The 21,521-nt window shown below is 47.8% G+C and overlaps 1 protein-coding gene across 5 annotated transcripts; it reads right to left on the bottom strand.

Moving 5' to 3' along the window:
• Positions 1-5: 5 nt before the first annotated feature.
• Positions 6-21,521, bottom strand: PLPPR2 (phospholipid phosphatase related 2). Of its 5 annotated transcripts, none has more exons than XM_083185229.1 (8): positions 21,399-21,521; positions 18,496-18,581; positions 16,871-17,059; positions 11,102-11,225; positions 10,763-11,013; positions 9,499-9,675; positions 3,816-3,931; positions 6-2,219 (listed from the first exon to the last, which is right to left on the bottom strand). In XM_083185229.1, the coding sequence occupies exons 2-8, from the start codon at positions 18,559-18,561 to the stop codon at positions 2,114-2,116; spliced, it is 1,029 nt and encodes a 342-aa protein (XP_083041355.1). In that variant the 5' UTR covers positions 18,562-18,581; positions 21,399-21,521; the 3' UTR covers positions 6-2,113. The 5 variants fall into 5 exon arrangements, with proteins under 5 accessions (XP_083041355.1, XP_083041353.1, XP_083041354.1 ...); XM_083185227.1 differs by lacking the exon at positions 21,399-21,521 and adding an exon at positions 20,920-21,352; XM_083185228.1 differs by lacking the exon at positions 21,399-21,521 and adding an exon at positions 19,334-19,813.

Genomic DNA, 21,521 nt, shown 5'->3' on the forward strand with positions numbered 1-21,521 from the left:
AGCCGTTTACAAGACAGTATCAGTTTTAATAGAAGCCATATTGTGTAATACTTACATAGAAAATGTATAAATAATACAAAGCACAGGAATAAGAGGATAGGGACCATACAACAGCAGGTCTGCTGAGCCGTGTCTGGCCTGGCTGAGGGATCACTGTAATAGAAATATACCTTAAAGGGAAAATATACCCTACAGCGGGCCTGGCCAACCTGTGTCTCCAGCTCCCGAGAAACTGCAAATCCTAGAATGCCCAGCAACAGTGTTTCTTTTAGGTGATGCTAACAATGAGGCAGGGCATGCTGGGATGTGTAGTTTTTACAAGAGCTGGAGAGAAGCTGGTTGGCCAGGCCTGCCCTATAGATGCTATTCCATTGGATTGAGAAATATTGGCAGCAGAGTTAGGCGTTGTCCTGGGAGAGAGAATAAGACGTACTCCAAGTCATATCATGTGCTGTGGGGTTCTCTGTCACTGCATGGTCCCACTGCATATTACAGTGCAGGCATTTCTGTTTGTGGTTTATGCAGAATAATGATGTATTTGTGGGCAGATTCTATTTATGTCTGTGGAAGGGTTTGACTCAACCTGTGAGTACTGCTCACTGTCCTCCATGCGTAATGCCACCATCACAGTCCTAGGAACAGCCAATCATATTATGCAATACTGTATCACAGCGACTAACAGCGGCAACTGTGAGTGGATGGGAGAATAAGTGCACCCCCCTGCAATGCATCCAAACACTAATGAATTCACACAGGGCTATTAGAGACAGTGGGCTGCATTTTTGGGATCACACGTTATCTCAGCCTTCTCTGCTCCACTTTAAAAACAACCCACATGCAGACTCTCCTTTTAACAAGCAACAATGGAGCCCATACAGCAGAGCAGGCCAAACCAGTCCTCGAGATCTGCTCGCAGTTCATGTTTTCCAGAGCACTTAGCTGGAGAACAGGTGCAGTCATTACCAACTGTTCCATTTCCCAGACCACCTAGCTAGAGCACAGGTGCAGTCATTACTGTCACATTACTCAGACCACCCAGCTGGAGCACAGGTGCAGTCATTACTGTCACATTACTCAGACCACCTAGCTGGAGCACAGGTGCAGTCATTACTGTCACATTACTCAGACCACCCAGCTGGTACACAGGTGCTGTCATGACTAACAGTCATATTTGGCAAAAATATACTGCAATCAGTCCTAACCGACACATTCTGCAGAGTCACAGGTGGCCTGGAAAACATGGACTGTTGGTAGATCTCGAGGACCGGTTGGCCACTCTGTTATACAGGATATCAAGCGAAGCTGCACCACTGACCAATGACTCAGAGTGGGAACAAAAGCACTAAAATGAATCATTATTCAAATAACAAAAATAATATTACAGTGATTCACAGATCATTTTATCCACAGAGCAGACCTACACATTATGAAAGTGCCATTATTACTAGTAAAATACTAGTAACGGTTTTCACATTGGCTGACGGACAACCCGATTCACCAACTCCGATTACTTTTTTGGGTGGAACTCTATACATTGACAATTTTTTTCGCAGACATCTGCAAAATGTAGAATTGCCATTGCTGGTGTATGGAACTCATGAGAAAGGAGGTGGGCGGAGCACACTAATTCCCGCTATGTCTCCACCTACCCTGCAGCAGGTACGCCCTCACCTGGAGACTCATCTGCTCTCCCTCCCAATGCGGGAGACTTGTTTTGCCTTGATTCTTTCGGAATATAGACGTATGTAACTTTGTGATCCCTTTGCATCATGCCATGGGCCCATATGAGTTAAGCAACATTCCTTTAAAATAGGGTATGTTTTCCCTTTAATACTGCAATGGGAGCATACGTACAAACGACGATCCACGTATGGACTACTTGTAGTATTGGGGGCTCATTTTGTTCTGTGAGAATATGAAACTGGGTCTGAAAATCTACAAAACATTGTGTGTTATCTTACAGGTGTCAGAGTGGAGACACAGGGCGGAGTTCTGTCTCTGACATGCATGTTGGACCAGACATGCACAATGGATCTTCCTGCTGCCACGTACCAGCAAGAGTCCTCCAGCTGTAAACCTCAGCACCTCCATGGCCCAGATCTCTGCCAGGGTCTCATACTTGGCTGGTCATGCAGTTGGAGGGTATCAGAACATCTGGGGTGACAGGAATGAGGCACGGAGGAGGGTCAGGTGACATCTGGGGGTGCATTCCCGGGATCCTGTCAGGATGAGAGCGACCATGTCACAGATGTTTATGAAGCACACAATTCACTATGGAGACAAACTGATTTTTGACCGCGGTCCTGTAACTCTCAATGATAAAACCGACGGTACTCTTTACCTAGCTGCGATGCCCACGATTTTGATCGTGGGCATTGCAGGTAAAAAAATCGCGGGATTTCCCATAGGGAACAATGTTAAATTTCTCAATTGACCCGATTTTACTGTTCAATGCCTCAATTGACCCGATTTTTCCATAGGAAACAATGTTAAATGGCCCACAGGGGGGCTGAACTTCCGGCTAATGCTAGCCTAACAAATCAATAGCTGACCATTTGTGCGGCCTACAAAATGGCTGCCTTGACATGTTTAACCCACAAAATGGCTGCCTCCTTTTTTTCCGATGGATGGATACACATGGAATGCTCCTGTTATTAGGTCACTCACACTGCACCACAGTGCAACTGATCCTTTATTCCCCTAGATCAGCGGTTCTCAAACTGTGGGTCCTGGCGGGGAGGCGGGTGGGAGCAGAAGATAATGCCATGCTGCCGTCTGATGATCAAACGTGTGTGTCGACCATTCTGCGTGAACTTGCTGGGGGTCCTGTAATCATTTTTATTGTCTGATGGGGTCCCAGAGCAAAATACTTTGAGAACCCCTGCTCTAGATCACAGGTTCTCAAACTTGGTCCTCGGGACCCCCAAGCAGTTCATGTTTTCAGAATCACAGGTAAAATAATTAGCTCCACAATCATCCTGAGGAAGCCTTTACGGTGAAACTAGTTGATGTGAGTATACTGGACCCGTTGAACACCGAATAAGTGCACAGACGACGTTGACGGGAGTCTGCCGGCAGACACCCCCATCTCCAAACTTGGGACAAGGTAGTAGTAGTTCCTTTATTTATAAGGCGCCACAAAGTGTCCGCAGCGCCGTACATAGCAAACAAAAAGGTAATGTGCCCAGTTGGGCTACACTATCCACGATTCATCCATTTAAGGATAAAAGACTGGGACTAAGATTTACACTATTTATGAGAGGAACCTCGATATACTATACTTTATATATTTTTTTTCAGATTTATTATACCTTTTTATATTTTTTCAATTTTATTTGCGCAAATTATGCCTATCCATTTGTCTCAAAATATTAGAAGGTAGAATTTATTTGATGTAATTTTATATTATTGTATGATACTGTGATTTATTCTTTAGAACATTTAAAGTCTATACTGTTACCCTCACTATGGTGATTACTCTAATTAAATTAGCATAAGTAACTGTGAAGTGCGGTGACACCTGTTGGTGGATTTCTTTTTCCTATACATCTGTAGAGGTATTTTGTAGTGTAACAATATCACACCTCGCAGCTAAGTTACATGGCAAGTCCTCAGCTCGGCCTCCATATACCCCATTCATCGAAAATAATTAGCTCTACCTGATGATCTTTTCAAAATATGTCAGTAAGTACTCACCTGTGCACCTACTGCCTGACCTGGAAAACTTGACATGTTTGGGGTCCTGAGGGCCAAGTTTGAGAATCACTGATCTAGATAATACATATGGGTCCCCCCTTACCTCTACCACACTTAACTTATCACGTGCTGGCGGCAGAGTGTCCTCGGACTCATGGAAACCTTCCAGCTCTTTCTGGTGGAATTCTCGCTCTTCCGGTGCCGAGCTCCCAAAATTATTCAGCACGCAGGTCACCTGGATTCAGAAGAGACAGTCAGGGAAAGCAGCGCTGGCAGGGAACGCTGGTGGTAACCGTTATCTCACCTTCGGACGTGAATAGATCATCTGTTTTATGCATAAATCTCTTCAATCTTTCTTTCTAAATAAATGATCTATTTTTAACCTTTATGTCTATTCATTCACAAATGAAACAAGCCCAAATGTGCCCTCTCATTTCCACTGTGTATGGGTGACCTGGCAATCCATCTCATCCAACATTGGCGCATCTGCACAGACTAACGCAGCATACACACTATGCGATAAAGGCAGCTAATGATATCGGTATCGATTTCCCTCGAACTCCCCGGAGCTACAGAATGAATGATACAGAGCTTCCACACTGTGCGAAGGCTTTGCTTTACCACAAAATATTGACTGCATGTACAGATGAGAAAGGAGGACGGTACCGACCCACGGAAGCACACATCGTTATCTTATTCGTTTATACACACTGAACGATACACACAAGAACATCCAGATATCGTTATCGTGCATATCGGCTGTCTTTGTCGCATACTGTGTACGGCGCTTAAGGGCTATTGGAATGGTAAAAAGCTGAGTATTGCTCTATCTGCAATATTTTTGTTGGCTAAATTCATAAATAATTTTTTAGAACCTCATTAAATGGACTGACAGCCGTGAGAGAGGACATGTTCATTAATCTGCCCCGTGTTGGATTACTTCCCTGACTCCCAAGTCCCAAACTAGGCTTCCCAGACTCCCAAGTCCCAAACTAGGCTTCTCAGACTCCAAAGTCCCAAACTTGGCTTTCCTGACTCCCAAGTCCCGAACTAGGCTTCCCTGACTCCCAAGTCCCAAACTAGGCTTCCCTGACTCCCAAGTCCCAAACTAGGCTTCCCTGGCTCCCAAGTCCCAAACTAGGCTTCCCTGGCTCCTAAGTCCCGAACTAAGCTTCCCTGACTCCCAAGTCCCAAACTAGGCTTCCCTGACTCCCAAGTCCCAAACTAGGCTTCCCTGACTCCCAAGTCCCAAACTAGGCTTCCCTGACTCCCAAGTCCCAAACTAGGCTTCCCTGACTCCCAAGTCCCAAACTAGGCTTCCCAGACTCCCAAGTCCTGAACTAGGCTTCCCAGACTCTAAAGTCCCAAACTAGGCTTTCCTGACTCCCAAGTCCTGAACTAGGCTTCCCTGACTCCCAAACTAGGCTTCCCTGGCTCCCAAGTCCCAAACTAGGCTTTCCAGACTCCCAAGTCCCAAACTAGGCTTCCCAGACTCCCAAGTCCCAAACTAGGCTTCACTGACTCCAAAGTCCTAAACTAGGCTTCCCTGACTCCTAAGTCCCGAACTAGGCTTCCCTGACTCCCAAGTCCCGAACTAGGCTTCCCTGACTCCCAAGTCCCGAACCAGGCTTCCCTGACTCCCAAGTCCCGAACCAGGCTTCCCTGACTCCCAAGTCCCGAACCAGGCTTCCCTGACTCCCAAGTCCCGAACCAGGCTTCCCTGACTCCCAAGTCCCGAACCAGGCTTCCCTGACTCCCAAGTCCCGAACCAGGCTTCCCTGACTCCCAAGTCCCGAACCAGGCTTCCCTGACTCCCAAGTCCCGAACCAGGCTTCCCTGACTCCCAAGTCCCGAACTAGGCTTCCCTGACTCCCAAGTCCCGAACTAGGCTTCCCTGACTCCCAAGTCCTGAACTAGGCTTCCCAGACTGCCAAGTCCCAAACTAGGCTTCCCCGACTCCCAAGTCCCAAACTAGGCTTCCCAGACTCCCAAGTCCCGAACTAGGCTTCCCTGATTCCCAAGTCCCAAACTAGGCTTCCCTGACTCCCAAGTCCCGAACTAGGCTTCCCTGACTCCCAAGTCCCGAACTAGGCTTCCCTCACTCCTAAGCCCGAACTAGGCTTCCCTCACTCCTAAGCCCGAACTAGGCTTCCCTCACTCCCAAGAGGGCAGGTAAATTTCCTGCAAGGATGTTTACTAAACTGCAATGTGGAGTTCCATGGTGGCAAAAATCAGCTCAGGCCCTGTCCCCATCAGCATACTGTATGACTTGCCTCATCCACTTGATCAGCGGTTCCCAAACCCGGTCCTTAAGGCTCCGCAACAGTCCAGGTTTTAAGTATATCCATGGCTCAGCACAGATGGTTAAATCAAATTTACTGAGGTACTTATTGTCACCTGGGGCCAAGCATGGATATACATAAAACTTGGACCATTGGGGTGCCTTGAACACCATGCTTCTACCTATCTATGGATCAGGACACCTTGATAAAGTCCTGTAAAGGAAGAAACACGTTGGTGACCTGCACAGAAGCCACTTATAAATCTGGAGGACCGGAGGAGATCCACACAGAAGTGCCCAGCAGCATTTACCTTGATGTGGGATATCTCATGCGATTGTGGAACTGCTTCATTGCCAGTTCCATAAGATCCGGTAATTACAATCCTCCATTCATTTAAGGACTCATTGAAAGTTCATTTAAGGATTTGATTTTTTTAATAGAGAACATATGCACTTTTTATAGTGCTACCTTTAACACTGTTTGTGTTTTAAGAAATGTGTGTTTTAAAGTATTAAAGCAGGGGTCTTCAACCTTTAAGACAGTGTGGGCCACATTAAAAAATCCAACGATGCCCGAGGGCCACTAAGCTCTACTGTGGTATTTAGCACAGCTCTTAATAGATAGACAGCACAGCCCCCGCATAGATAGTTGGCACAGCTGCCCATACACATAAACCCTGCCCCCAATATATAGTCAGCACCAGGGTTATTTCTAAACAATTAGGGTCCCAGTGCAAACAGAATAAAAATGCAGCCCCCCATACATAACTTGGTATTTAAGAAATTGCGCGCGCCTACGGCGCGCGGCCCAAAAAGAGGTGTGGCCTAATTATAAGGGGCGTGGTCTAATTATAAGAGTGTGAACTAGCAGGAAAAAAAATTACCTGACACCTCATTTTTGCGACCTGCATGGCCAGACATTGGTTACCGCAGGAATAGTTGTTGTCCTTCCATGCTTAAGTTGGCTGTCTAAAGGCCGCACAGTGACATCTAAACATGAAGGCCTATTACACCATGATGCTCATTGCACATTATGCCACACACCGTGATGCCCATTGCACATCATGCCTCGCACCATGATGCCCATTGCACCTTGCACTATAAGGCCCCCAATACTCCTGCTTATGCATATGATGCCCCCAGCAGTGCCTGTCACAAAATGCCACCAGTAGTGTCCTTCATAAAATGCCACCAGTAGTGTCCCTCACAAAATGTCCTAGTATTGCCCTCCATAGTCAGCACCACATTGCACTGCCAGCCCCCCTCCCCCATAGTCAGCACCCTCCCATACAAAGGGCCACATTGCACTGCCAGCCCCCCCTCCCCCATAGTCAGCACTCTCCCCATACACAGGGCCACATTGCACTGCCAGCCCCCCTCCCCCATAGTCAGCACCCCCAAAAGATTTCTAAATGCAACCAGGTCACCTCACATCCCCCCCCCCCCCCAAAACAAAAAACAAAAAAACATTTCTAAATGCAGCCTTCTAAGCCAGCTCACCTCACCCTCACCCTAGCCAGCTCACCTCACCCTCACCCTAGCCAGCTCACCTCACCGTCACCCCCACCCCCACCTTCAACAAAACAATTCTAAAAACAGACAGCTCACCCTCTCCTGAGGCACCTGCCTCGGTGTCCCTTGCAGAGGGCTGCTGCTGCTGCTGGCGGTGTCGGCGTCTGTCTTTGCTGCTAAGAAGGGACAGGTGCTGAGGTGCAATGCAGTGCAGTGCCTTTAACGTCACCCAGCAGCATCCTCCGCCGCATCCCTCTGCTAAGAGGACAACGCGGAAGGATTTTTTTTTTTTTATACAGCAAGAATCTTTTGACATGCGGGCCAGCAAAAACAAGTCTGCGGGCCACCCGTGGCCCGCGGGCCACGGGTTGAAGACCCCTGTATTAAAGTGTGTTGCATTTTGAACGTACTTCACTATTGTATGTACCATTTCTTTCCCATTTCTATACATGCTATATGGGAGGAACCCTGGTACTGATCGAGACTCCAAGCGCTGGTTAAGTCATATTCCATTCTTGTGTGTTGGTGTTTGGTGAAGGGTTTTTGAGGAACCTGTTGGGAATATTTGACTGTCCTGCAGCTGGATGCACATTTTATTTGTTCACTTATCTGTGTCTATAACCATGCTTCTAGTAGATGCACAGGTCACGTCACGCTTACCTCTTCTTCTCCTCATACTAATGGTATTTTCTGGCAGAAATGTGTATGCTGTAATGGAGACAACAAATGGGGCAACAGCAGCGGCCTCCATCTCCCCACGCCACCGCAGCACAGAGTAAGTCTAGGCTTAAGGTGGCCATACATCTACAGATCGATTGTCAGATCCGGCTGGTTGGAGCATAAACCTGGTAATATCTGAAAGACAGTTTTTGGCAGTTTTCCAGCATTTCAAAGCAAATGGTCAACTGTCATTTGCTCTCATCCATTACCAGGATTTTGTTCCAACCAGCTAGGTCTGACAATCGATCTGTAGATGTATGGGGCCCATTACTCGGCACAGCGAACAGAGGAAATTTGTCTTATTTTAGTTTTCTTGTGTTTAGTTTCACTAATAACAATGAGTAGACAGAGAAACAGAACATTCCTGTAACACTATCAGGGAAACCTGCACAGACAATGCTAACATCAGACAATTCCCAACCACTTAACATTTACTAACGCAATAGCAGGTCATGTGATCTCCTATTGTCGTCTAGCTGCCTTTGTTTCCAACTTCACCTTCAAGGTCAGGGGTGACTGGGGGTCATACAGGAAACTAGGCAGAGTTACAGGGGAGCGTATGCAGAGATCCGGTCTATTTCGTGGAGACACGTAGTCCACAGTCAAAAGGTTGACCACTATTGGTGGACAGTCAAAATGTCAACACATCAAAAAGGTTGACATTCAGTAGGTCGACATACTCAAAAGGCTGACATGAGGGTTTTCCCCCAACTTTTTTTGGTGTCTATGTCGACATAGATTGTGTTGATCTTTTGACCATATCGATCGAATGCATGTCAACCTTTTTCATGTGTCTAACTTTTGACTGTCGACCAATAGCAGGATTAATCTTTTGACTGTCGACCAAGACACTGTTGGCTGATGACTGCATTCCATTTAAACTAAGGATAGTGCTGCAGTCAATGCAGGTATTGGTGATGGCAACTGTTGTTATATACAGAGGGCCGGGTGCAGAGCGGTCACATAGAGGCGTGTTGTTCACATGGATCTCTGATCACTGACAGCGGCCACAACTGTGACTCAAGACTCAAGTTCGGCGGCTGTGTGGGATGCCGGCCTAACTCGGTGGTTTTTTAAAGGGGCAATCACTAACAAGGCATGGTTTTTTCCTTGTAAGCGATTGCACATTTACAAAAACATCCGAGTTGGCCCGGCATCTCGCACAGCATTACATACCGCCCTTAGCCTCAAATTTTAGTCACTGTTCCCAATCCATATTATCATCCATTTTCTCAAATAGTTTTGACAGCATCATCCAGGGTTACCCCCCCCCCCCCCCAATATCTTACCAGGAAAATGGCAATGGCCGATCCAGTAATGGTGCCGGCAAGAACGTCTCTCCAGTGGTTGCGGTATTCAGCCACACGTAGCAGACAGAGGAGCCATGAGGGGGACAGAAGAGCCAGGCAAAGGGAGGGCTTCACCAGCCGGGAACCTTTCACTTTCAGGACGAGTGTGACGTACATCTGTGCACACACATACAATAAGCAGCGGATACACAGACAAATGCTCAGACCATTAGGTTTGATATCAATAATATATATATAATATTGTAAAGGCAATATAATATTGTCACTATAGAACTTCTTTAGACAATGAATAACCATAACAAGCAGTGGTAGTCCTAGAGGTGTGGCTTCAGCACAGTTCGAAATTCAAATAGGGGAGCCGCACCCACTGCCAGTGAGTCAGTTTGGAATGGCAGTTGGTGGCAGTTGGTGTGGCTCCCCTATTTGAACTCTGCTGCAGTTTTAGTGCAAGCAATTAACCTCCATAAAATAACTATAATCACGTTGCTTACACTGGGTCCATTTTCTGGAATGCATCGAAAAAACAGACCAACATAAATCTACCTGCATAGAATCTAGTGACAAGCAGAGTTGGATTGGCCTACTGGTACACAGGCAAAATCCCTGATAGGTCCCGCTGTCCGAAGTCCCACCCCTTCCTCAATGGGTCAGTAACTTGGTGGGGAAGGATCAAGGATGAACTTGGGTGTTTAGTTTGTTTCTATGAAAACTCCCCACACTCCTATATAAAGGGCTCCAGTTTTTTGCATGTTCTCTCTAATGGCTGACCAAGTCCCTCTGTTGTGCATGGTCACACCACCAATGGTGGCTGGCCACACTCCTTAAGCTTTGGCCCCTACCACTGCATTCCCTGGTGGGACCTTCTTGCCCCAGGTCAGGAGAGCACCATGTAGGACACAGGTGGATCTGTCTATTTCAGTCTAAGAACAGAACCACAATATATGTAGCCACCATTCTCCAGCTAGGAATCTCCATCTTGAGATGGTATTATCTATACCTGAGGATGGGGGACCTGCAAGGCCAGAATAGCTTTGATTGGTCCCCACTGGGTCACATGACTGTGCGCATCCAGCTGACTCCACAGTGACACACAGAGGAATTGTAATGAAACTACAATACGGATTGCCACCACGATACAGATTTTTAGTTGAGGCCCATTTACATAAATGTATATATGCACAAATACACAACTATTATAATTCCATCTGGACACAATACGGCCAATGAAAGCAGCAGGACTGACCGTGGTGTACACCGCAGAGTACCAACTCAGGGCCGCTGCTTTGGAGGGGAAGGCTTTGCGGGCCTCATTGATGAGATCAGGGTCCCCGGTACAGGCATACGGTGAGGCTATGTACTGAGTATGGGACACACAGCCCAGAACCGTGTAATTAGGGCGACACAAAGACAGGAAATGAGGGGTCTGGTTCCCGGTGACTGTCTGAACTGCTCCAGCAAAGATGACGGTACAAAAGAGACCAAATGAGAATAGTCCTGGAAAATAGAGAGAGAACGGTTACCCTCATTACAGACATTACTCCGCATTGGGCCGTTTGTACAGTCAGCAAGCCAGAAGCCTCACCCAGGATCCTGACTATACGGCGCAGCAGAGGGTTGAAGAAACAGCAGTCTCCGCAGGAAATGATCCTCTCTCTGCTGCTCCAGCGAGGATTGATCAGGACTGTGGTCACTTCTCCCAACAGCACCTGCGGTGACAGAAGACTTCAGTAACACATGGAGGCCCAGTCTCTGAGGTTTACAGCCATATACTTCCTACTATACCACCAGAGGGCACTCTAATCCAACTGTGTGTCTGTCACCCAGCTATACACCCTAATCCTACTGTGTGTCTGTCCCACTGCTATACACCCTAATCGTACTGTGTGTCTGTCCCTCTCCTATACACCCTAATCCTACCGTGTGTCTGTCCCACTGCTATACTCCCTAATCCTACCGTGTGTCTGTCCCACTGCTATACACTCTAATCCAACTGTGTGTCTGTCACCCAGCTATACACCCTAATCCTACCGTGTGTCTGTCCCACTGCTATACTCCCTAATCGTACTGTGTGTCTGTCCCACTGCTATACACCCTAATCGTACTGTGTGTCTGTCCCTCTCCTATACACCCTAATCCTACCGTGTGTCTGTCCCACTGCTATACTCCCTAATCCTACCGTGTGTCTGTCCCACTGCTATACACCCTAATCCTCCTGTGTCTCTGTCCCTCTCCTATACACCCTAATCCTACAGTGTGTCTGTCCCCCAGCTATACACCCTAATCCTACCGTGTGTCTGTCCCCCAGCTATACACCCTAATCCTACTGTGTGTCTGTCCCCCAGCTATACACCCTAATCCTACCGTGTGTCTGTCCCACTGCTATACACCCTAATCCTACCGTGTGTCTGTCCCACTGCTATACTCCCTAATCCTACCGTGTGTCTGTCCCACTGCTATACACTCTAATCCAACTGTGTGTCTGTCACCCAGCTATACACCCTAATCCTACCGTGTGTCTGTCCCACTGCTATACTCCCTAATCGTACTGTGTGTCTGTCCCACTGCTATACACCCTAATCGTACTGTGTGTCTGTCCCTCTCCTATACACCCTAATCCTACCGTGTGTCTGTCCCACTGCTATACTCCCTAATCCTACCGTGTGTCTGTCCCACTGCTATACACCCTAATCCTCCTGTGTCTCTGTCCCTCTCCTATACACCCTAATCCTACAGTGTGTCTGTCCCCCAGCTATACACCCTAATCCTACCGTGTGTCTGTCCCCCAGCTATACACCCTAATCCTACTGTGTGTCTGTCCCCCAGCTATACACCCTAATCCTACCGTGTGTCTGTCCCACTGCTATACACCCTAATCCTACCGTGTGTCTGTCCCCCAGCTATACACCCTAATCCTACCGTGTGTCTGTACCCCAGCTATACACCCTAATCCTACCGTGTGTCTGTCCCACTGCTATACACCCTAATCCTACCGTGTGTCTGTCACCCTGCTATACACCCTAATCCTACCGTGTGTCTGTCCCCCAGCTATACACCCTAATCCTACCGTGTGTCTGTCCCCCAGCTATACACCCTAATCCTACCGTGTGTCTGTCCCCCAGCTATACACCCTAATCCTACCGTGTGTCTGTCCCCCAGCTATACACCCTAATCCTACCGTGTGTCTGTCCCACTGCTATACACCCTAATCCTACTGTGTCACTGTCCCTCTCCTATACACCCTAATCCTCCTGTGTCTCTGTCCCTCTCCTATACACCCTAATCCTCCTGTGTCTCTGTCCCTCTTCTATACACCCTAATCCTACCGTGTCTCTGTCCCCCAGCTATACACCCTAATCCTACCGTGTGTCTCTCCCACTGCTATACACCCTAATCCTCCTGTGTCTCTGTCCCTCTCCTATACACCCTAATCCTCCTGTGTCTCTGTCCCTCTCCTATACACCCTAATCCTCCCGTGTGTCTCTGTCCCTCTCCTATACACCCTAATCCTCCTGTGTCTCTGTCCCTCTTCTACACACCCTAATCCTCCTGTGTCTCTGTCCCTCTCCTATACACCCTAATCCTCCTGTGTCTCAGTCCCTCTCCTATACACCCTAATCCTCCTGTGTGTCTGTCCCACTGCAATACACCCTAATCCTACTGTGTGTCGGTCACCCTGCTATACACCCTAATCCTCCTGTATCTCTGTCCCTCTCCTATACACCCTAATCCTCCTGTGTGTCGGTCACCCTGCTATACACCCTAATCCTCCTGTGTCTCTGTCCCTCTCCTACACACCCTAATCCTCCTGTGTCTCTGTCCCTCTCCTATACACCCTAATCCTCCTGTGTCTCTGTCCCTCTCCTACACACCCTAATCCTCCTGTGTCTCTGTCCCTCTCCTATACACCCTAATCCTCCTGTGTCTCTGTCCCTCTCCTACACAGCCTAATCCACATACTGCATCCATATAGATATGAGCGTGACCTCATGCATTTGTAGTCTATGCCAGGGGCAGGAAACTTGTAGCTCTCCAGCTGCTATAGAACTACACATCCCAGCATGCCCTGACACAATTCCAGCAAGCCCTAATAACACAATTGCAGCAGGGCTTGCTCGGATGTGTAGTTACACAGCAGCTGGAGGGCCACTGGTTCCCAACCCAGATTTATTTCCCAAATTCTGTGTGTAGACAAGTGTCTGCTTTAATGCAGCAAGTTATATAGCAAGCAAAGTTCCCTCAGGGCAGGGCCAAGGGCATGGGTGCATCCTGCATATACAACCAGCCCCAGCTTCCAGCCTTCTCTCCTGTGACATCATAGTGCCACAGACGCTTGGACAGGAGCCAACCAAAAGCACTATAGCTCGGCATACACTGTCCAATAACATGCCTGTCTGACCAACTGACATACTGGGGCATATGTAATAGGGTCTGGGTGTGCCGAAGGGGCGGGCTGTCGGCCGATCACTGACTGTTTTTTTAAAGCAGCAATCATTTAAATAGTTTGTTCCATCATCGACATGCAGCCCACATAGTTCATATTCCCTATATTGACATTGATAATGTTGACACCAGAATGTTGACAGAACATCTAACATGTCAATTGCTGACACAGTCAGAATGTATAACAAGCCGACATTAGCATTAGTTTAAGGGATATATTATAAATGTAACCATGTCGACATATCTTCAGTGTCAACTTGCTAAATGTAAATCTGGTGTGTCGATGTGTTCTCTGTTGACATAATGCCATGTCGGAATGGTCACTTTTGATCTCACATACTGAAACCTTTTTATTAGATGACCCTGCTCCCATTCTTTGCCATCAGAAGTACTGTGCACGGCTACATAAAGATGGCCACTGGTGGGTGAAACCATTGATGATTACAATTGCGAGGGAAACATCAGTGGTTTCACCCACCAATGGAAAACCCCACTTTAGTGTGCAATAACTTGCAAGCCAATCAGAGGTCGGGGATGGGCTTCACGGATTTCAAATCATCGATGGTCAATCGCCATCCCTACTGCACATTTGTCCAACCCTTATCATACACATGTGCACCTATTTGTGACATCTGACCTACTGCAGCCTGACAGGGATGAGAGCGAGGGCGGCTGGGTGGGGACCCAGATACTGCGAGGCTAATAATGCCCTACCACCCAGATTAATAAACAGCAGTTAAATACACAGAGCATAAGCACATATTTACACGTGCCTGTATGCTGTTCTCAAGGCTGCCAGAGTCCGACCTGACCATTTCCTTATTACCTGAAGAGGACACCGGGCACACAGCGAGAGCTGCATGCCAACATGCATTGTCTAATCCGTAACAGTGGGCAGCTGAACTGTAGGCACAGAAGGCTAACAAAGCCAAGAGGGGTGTAGCTCACAATGTAATCAATACACAAAGAGCTGAGTCAGAGTTGGGAGCAAAGCAATACCCACAAGTAACTTGGCACCCTGGCAGGGGTGTAGTGAGGGAGCTTCCAGTGGAGCATGAGTGGAGCTCTTCCCAGAGGCGGCCCAGGTTGAACACAAACCTACATTTTCTGGTACGGCATCTGGGGGTGTGGTGGAAGGAAATGCTGGTTAGGGGAGGATCATGGGGCGTGCCCTCAAAATCACTTCATTGCGGCCCCCCTAACCCTGTCACACAATGCTCAGATCAGAGGTATTGTGAGGTAACGGGTGTCCTTGGTCCCCCATATGTGTGGGGGGACGACCGAGTTGGGGAGTTCACCGGACAGGAGAGTTGGGGAGTTCAACAGACAGCCAGAAGAGTGGGTGGAACTCCTACATCTGCCCCCTGTCTAGTAACATGATCACCAACATCTCCTCTCTAAGGAGGCAGTAGTAAAGGCGTGTGAATATAATTTAGATTTGGGGAGGTATAAAGCTGCCTAGTATTTGTGGGCTCTGGGCCTCATTCAGCAAGGAACGGTAATTAGCGAATGGAACAATTATCGAATGATTATGAATGTGCTCCTTACATACGTCACGTGCGTGGGGATTAAAAGTGACAGAAATTGCACATGGGTCAAAAATACAATTCGCTTGCAGTTTGACTGACAGGAAACCGACGTTTCTGGGCGGAAATCTGACGTTTTCTGGGTGTGTCAGAGAAAACACAGGCGTGCCCAATCCTTTTAAGGGTGAGTCTGTGACGTCAGCACTGACAAGCTCCACCCTGTCTCATTTGCAGATTACCGGAGGCCTCGGACCTACAACACAACTGCCGACAAAGTCTCTTTGATGTCTCGGAAATTACGTATGGATTTGCGGGTGGATAGCGATTAGTGATCCATTCGCAATTCTGTCGCAATTTTACATGTGGCGATTTCTCTTTCTGTCTGAGTGGTGGCAATCTACACGCAGACAACTGAAGCTTCTCAGATAAGCGACCCATGCTGAATTTCATGCAAAAACAGCCAGTATTTACCCTGCATGCAAAATAAATAAATGTGCTTGCTCCTCCTGCATTGCAGCATGGTTTGTCTAGGTCAGGCATGTCCAAACTATGGCCCTCCAGCTGTTGTAAAACTAAACATCCCAGCATGCCTTGCCATAGTTTTAGCATGACCTAATAGCAACACTGTGGCAAGGCATGCTGGGACTTGTAGTTTCACAACAGCTGGAGGGCAATAGTTTGACATGCCTGGTCTAGGTGCACAGTTAATCCTTTTTTTGCCTTGCCCCTATACATCTGCACTATGTACAATGAGCATAAGAGAGGTGTATTCACACTGAGGACATGGCACAGTAACCGGGTCAGTCTCAGGCACAGTAACCGGGTCAGTCTCAGGCACAGTAACCGGGTCAGTCTCAGGCACGGTAACCGGGTCAGTCTCAGGCACAGTAACCGGGTCAGTCTCAGGACAGTAACTGGGTCAGTCTCAGGCACAGTAACCGGGTCAGTCTCAGGCACAGTAACCGGGTCAGTCTCAGGCACAGTAACCGGGCCAGTCTCAGGCACGGTAACCAGGTCAGTATACAGTCATTCTGTCCTGCAGGAGTGTAGTGCAGAGCCCCTGCTGTCATACGGCCTCACACAGTCTGGTTACATCATGTCTCACTGTGTCAGCTACAGGCAGCGTGTCTGTAAGTTCTACACCCAAATGCAGAGTCACTGAGATGATTCCGGACTATATAATTACACTTGGAGAGAGATACAGCAGACGGAGCTAAAGTACCAGCCAATCAGCTCATAACTGTCACATTACCGGTTGTTTTAAATAAATTACAGTTAGAGGCTGCTGTACTTTTTCTTCATCCTCTTTATCTCTTTCCAAGGCTTAGTACATAGACCCCTTGGCCCCCACATTCCGTGTGCACCCCGACAGCAGGTATACATACCGTAAGGACAGGCAGCACAGTGATCAGCGGGTACAGGAGTCGCGGTGGGACCCGGCTGGTGCTCTCGGGGCCCGGATAAGGCTTGGACAAGGTGCTATCGTAGCAGAAGAATCCCTGGGAGTGGACGGGGAACGTGTCTGTGTACTCAAAGTGGTAGGAGAGGATCACCGTGCCGGCCATGAGGACGAGCTGGAAATAGAGCATCTTCTTAGAGAAGCAAGGAACACACTGACAGAGGAGCGAGCAGCTAGTGACACGGGATGGCAGGAGGGAGCGGAGGATGACAGTAGGGAGAGCAGACAAGCAAAAAGGTGCAAGAGATGCGCAGGGAGGGGCGAGCGAGAGAGGGCAATTACCCAGTGGTAACAGGAAGACGGGATGGGCAGAGACAGAGGAGATGGGTACCCAGAGGAGAGAGAGAGACCACACAGCAGAGGTAATGATATACAGGTATGGGGGCATTGTTTGGGTACAAATATAATTTTTTGGTGTCTTGCGATGTCGCTGGCAGCCGCCTGTCCATGGCCCCATGATTGACATACTGCAACATTTGGGGGGCTGAGCAGGGGCAGCACCCATCACCATTCTTCAAAATGGGGGCATGTTGTCTCCATTATGAAGGTGTGATGGGTCCCGGGTCTGCGGTCCAGGGTATCCAGACTTACTGGACCCCGGTGTCTATAACAGCCAGCTTCAGCTTCCACAGGCTGGCCAGTGCCTGTCAACATCGATGGTTGTGATCAGATATTAATTAGATGGAATCGTGTATCCACTTCCCTGCGGCTGTACAATTGCATCCAAACACGAATCGATTTGGTGCTGCAAACACGCCATCACACGCCACTGTATCACTATATGTATCATTGCTCGACTAATAAAAATCCCCCCCCCCCAAAATACCAAGCATTCTAATCCACTTCTAGGTTCCATCAAACGTCTCTTTCCATTAGTTTTATCACACACCAACATCTGTGACCGTCCTGCATAGGGGCTGCGGAGGCAGAGAGGCTGCACCTGCAATAGGGTTGGTACAAGTTTGCATGGTGCACTTGATGGTGCATCCTCATAGTGCAATAGAGGAGGCAAAGCAACTGCCACCAACTGCCATCCTAATACTCGCTGGCAGTTGGTGTTTCTCCCCTATTTGAATTTTAGACTGCACTGCAGCCCCACCCCTGGAGCCGCCACTGCGCCTCACTATTACGGAAATCGTCTGTGGTATTACCACGGGACGCAGACGCAACTGCGTGCGACTGTAATCCAGGCCCTGCATGTCATTTGTATCCTAATCCATGTATTTTTTATTGTTATTAGAATTATTATCATTACTTATATATTTATATATATATATATTCTTTTCATCTTAGCAAGAGGCTCCCAATGTATCCATTCGCTGTCACATTACATCAGCTCAGCTTACGCTCACCAGCAGCCGCACTCTCCCCGGTCGCTGTTCACACTCTGATGCACAATGAGCAAATACATAAGTGCTGTCCGTCAGTGGCAGGAGGAGAGGGCTAAGAGACAGCAAGGGAGAGGCAGGAGGAATAGAGGGGGGGGGGGGAGGCTAAGGCTAAATAGGTGTTAGACTGGGAGGAGGGGGCATGGTGAGAACTGGTCCGTACCTCCACAAACAGGAAACATGGGATGATGGAGGCGCTGCTCTTAATCTCGGTCTCATGTGCTGCCATGTGTGGCACTCCGACATAACCTGCAACAGAAGGGAGACATTATAAACCACTCCAAGGGACCATTCATAAGGAAACTTGGGGTACATTTACTAAAGCTTCTAAAAATGTAAACAGGTGATGTTGCCCATAGCAACCAAGAGTCTGCCTATCATTCTCTAGGATGCAATAGAGAAATGATAGACAGAAGCTTTAGTAAAATGACTGTACTTGTCTGCTGAGCGTGTACATCCGGGCTCATCATTAGCTGCACATAAGGAGACCCCCACCGCTGCTAACAGGATACACGCTATACAGACATAGGACACTACACCTCCCACCCAATCAGGGCCGGCAACAGAAATACACTAATATTTCTGGGAGCCCCCTGCCCCTCAAGCACTAGTAGTGGTGTGGAGCTGGGAGGGAGGATGGGAGTATTGGTGACAAGAAGGCCCATATAATGGCTGACCCAAGCGCAGAAGGCCTCACCTTCAACCCCACCCCATTACATGGAGTGAGACTACCACCTATCTCACCACAAATCTGACAAAATCACCTTCCACCTTGACACACAAACTAAAAATAGTAATGTGCACTGTAATGGCAACTACACATTGTACCACACATGATAATTGACATCACATATTATACCACACACTGTAATGTCTATTAAATATTATACTACACAAAGTAATGTCCATTACACATTATACCACACACCGTAATGTCTATTACATATTATACCCCACACTGTAATGTCTATTACATATTATGCTGCACATGTGCCGCTTACCTATATGCTTGTTGCACGGGGGGGTTAATGCTCGTTACCCAGCGGTAGGTGCACAGCGCTGCTGCCTGCGCCAGAGCCAGCAGCTCACCGCCCTCTCGCCACAGCAAAACAGCACCACCTCCAGATCCTGGAGTTCAGTGCTGTGCCACTAGGCCGCAGTACAGACAACCCAGCCGACAGCCCGGGCGCACACACAGTACAGGCGGATAGTGAACATCACTGCCACCCCAGCCATGCTCTGCCTCTGAGGACCCTTAGAATCGTTGAGGCCCCAAAAATAATTGGCATTAATTTGTATAGTTTGGCCCCTTACCGTAGACCCGTAATTTGCTGCATTTTAGGGGCAATTCCACCCAGCCCTGCCCACCTAAATTGTAGGCATGTATAAACACAAAAAAGCCATAATTTCCTTTACAAGTTTATTTGTCTTGCACATCATACTTATTTAATAAGACGTTATAAGTTTAGTAGGACACTCAGAACTTGGTGTACTCTATTAAGATGTTACAGTGTTAAAAAGACTCTCAGAAGCCGGGTTACTGTAATAAGATGTTACAGGGGTAATAAGACGCTCAGGAACTAGGTTACTGTAATAAGATGTTACAGGGGTAAAAAGACACTCAGGAGCTGGGTTACTGTAATAAGATGTAACAGAGGTAATAAGACACTCAGGAGCTGGGTTACTGTAATAAGGTGTTACAGGGGTAATAAGACGCTCAGGAGCTGGGTTACTGTAATATGATGTTACAGGGGTAATACGACGCTCAGGAGCTTGGTTACTGTAATAAGATGTTACAGGGGTAATAAGACGATCAGGAGCTGGGTTACTGTAACAAGATGTTACAGGGGTAATAAGACGCTCAGGAGCTGGGTTACTGTAATAAGATATTACAGGGGTAATGAGACGCTCAGGAGCTGGGTTACTGTAATATGATGTTACAGGGGTAATAAGACGCTCAGGAGCTGGGTTACTGTAATAAGATGTTACAGGGGTAATAAGATGCTCAGGAGCTGGGTTACTGTAATAAGATGTTACTGGGGTAATAAGACGCTCGGGAGCTGGGTTACTGTAATAAGAGGTTACAGGGGTAATAAGACGCTCGGGAGCTGGGTTACTGTAATAAGATGTTACAGGGGTAATAAGATGCTCAGGAGCTGGGTTACTGTAATAAGATGTTACAGGGGTAATACGACGCTCAGGAGCTGGGTTACTGTAATAAGATCTTACAGGGGTAATAAGACACTCAGGAGCTGGGTTACTGTAATAAGATGTTACAGGGGTAATAAGACACTCAGGAGCTGGGTTACTGTAATAAGATGTTACAGGGGTAATAAGACGCTCAGGAGCTGGGTTACTGTAATAAGAGGTTACAGGGGTAATAAGACCCTAAGGAGCTGGATTACTGTAATAATGAAGGTGCTAGCACTCAGGGGAATGGGGTACTCTAATAAATCCTGATTGGGACTATAAAGCACCTATACCATGGTTACGACAGATCTGTCACATATGGAGAGTTATAGAAGCAGTGTGATGACAATCCCCAGTTAATTCGGATGCTCCCTCTTATCCCCAGTGTATCACAGACCTGCTGGCATCGTCCAGATATTCTCTATCTCCCTATCACGCTTCGGGGTGTCAGATCAGAGGGAGGAGAGACAGCTGGCAGACATGTCCTTTCCCTCCCTGAACACAGCCTACAAGGATAAGGAGGGAGCAGAGGGAATGGAACAGGGAATAGAGAATGAAGCGGAGGGATGGAGTGAGGGGAGAGGGAAATACTGACAGGAGTGATATCAATAGGGAATATAGGAGATAATAGAAGGAGAAGTCACAGCAATGACCGGAGAGATAACTGCAGGGAGAAGGGAACGTCAGGGAAGGGGAAATGTCCGGGAATAATGAGAGAATGGAGGAAATAGAAAGGAATGATGGAGAAGGCCAGACAATGAGAGGAGAGGAATGGAGTGATGGAGGGCAGAAAAGGAGGAGTAGAACATCTGTGGGGGTTCTCATTAGTAGTCTGACGGCATATGCTGTATGACTATGACACCCACCTCTCCGTACCTGGGCTCGGCTACAGGAACAGCGCCCCCTACTGCGTATCCCAGGGATATAATCATTTCCCTATAACTGTATCATCAGGTCAGGCAGTATTAGGGTTCTCCGGTCTGACCCCTCAGGTGATGT

This window comes from Crinia signifera, chromosome 4 (genome assembly GCF_055691185.1).
Source record: "Crinia signifera chromosome 4, ASM5569118v1, whole genome shotgun sequence".
Classification (NCBI taxonomy): domain Eukaryota; kingdom Metazoa; phylum Chordata; class Amphibia; order Anura; family Myobatrachidae; genus Crinia; species Crinia signifera.

What these genes read in the sequence shown, in the direction of transcription:
- PLPPR2 (XM_083185227.1), bottom strand. An exon ending in CATGTTTCCTGTTTGTGGAG is followed by an intron (nt 17,060 to 18,495) that starts GTACGGACCAGT and finishes CTCTATTTCCAG; the next exon opens with CTCGTCCTCATGGCCGGCAC. An exon ending in CTGTGCTGCCTGTCCTTACG is followed by an intron (nt 11,226 to 16,870) that starts GTATGTATACCT and finishes CTGTCACCGCAG; the next exon opens with GTGCTGTTGGGAGAAGTGAC.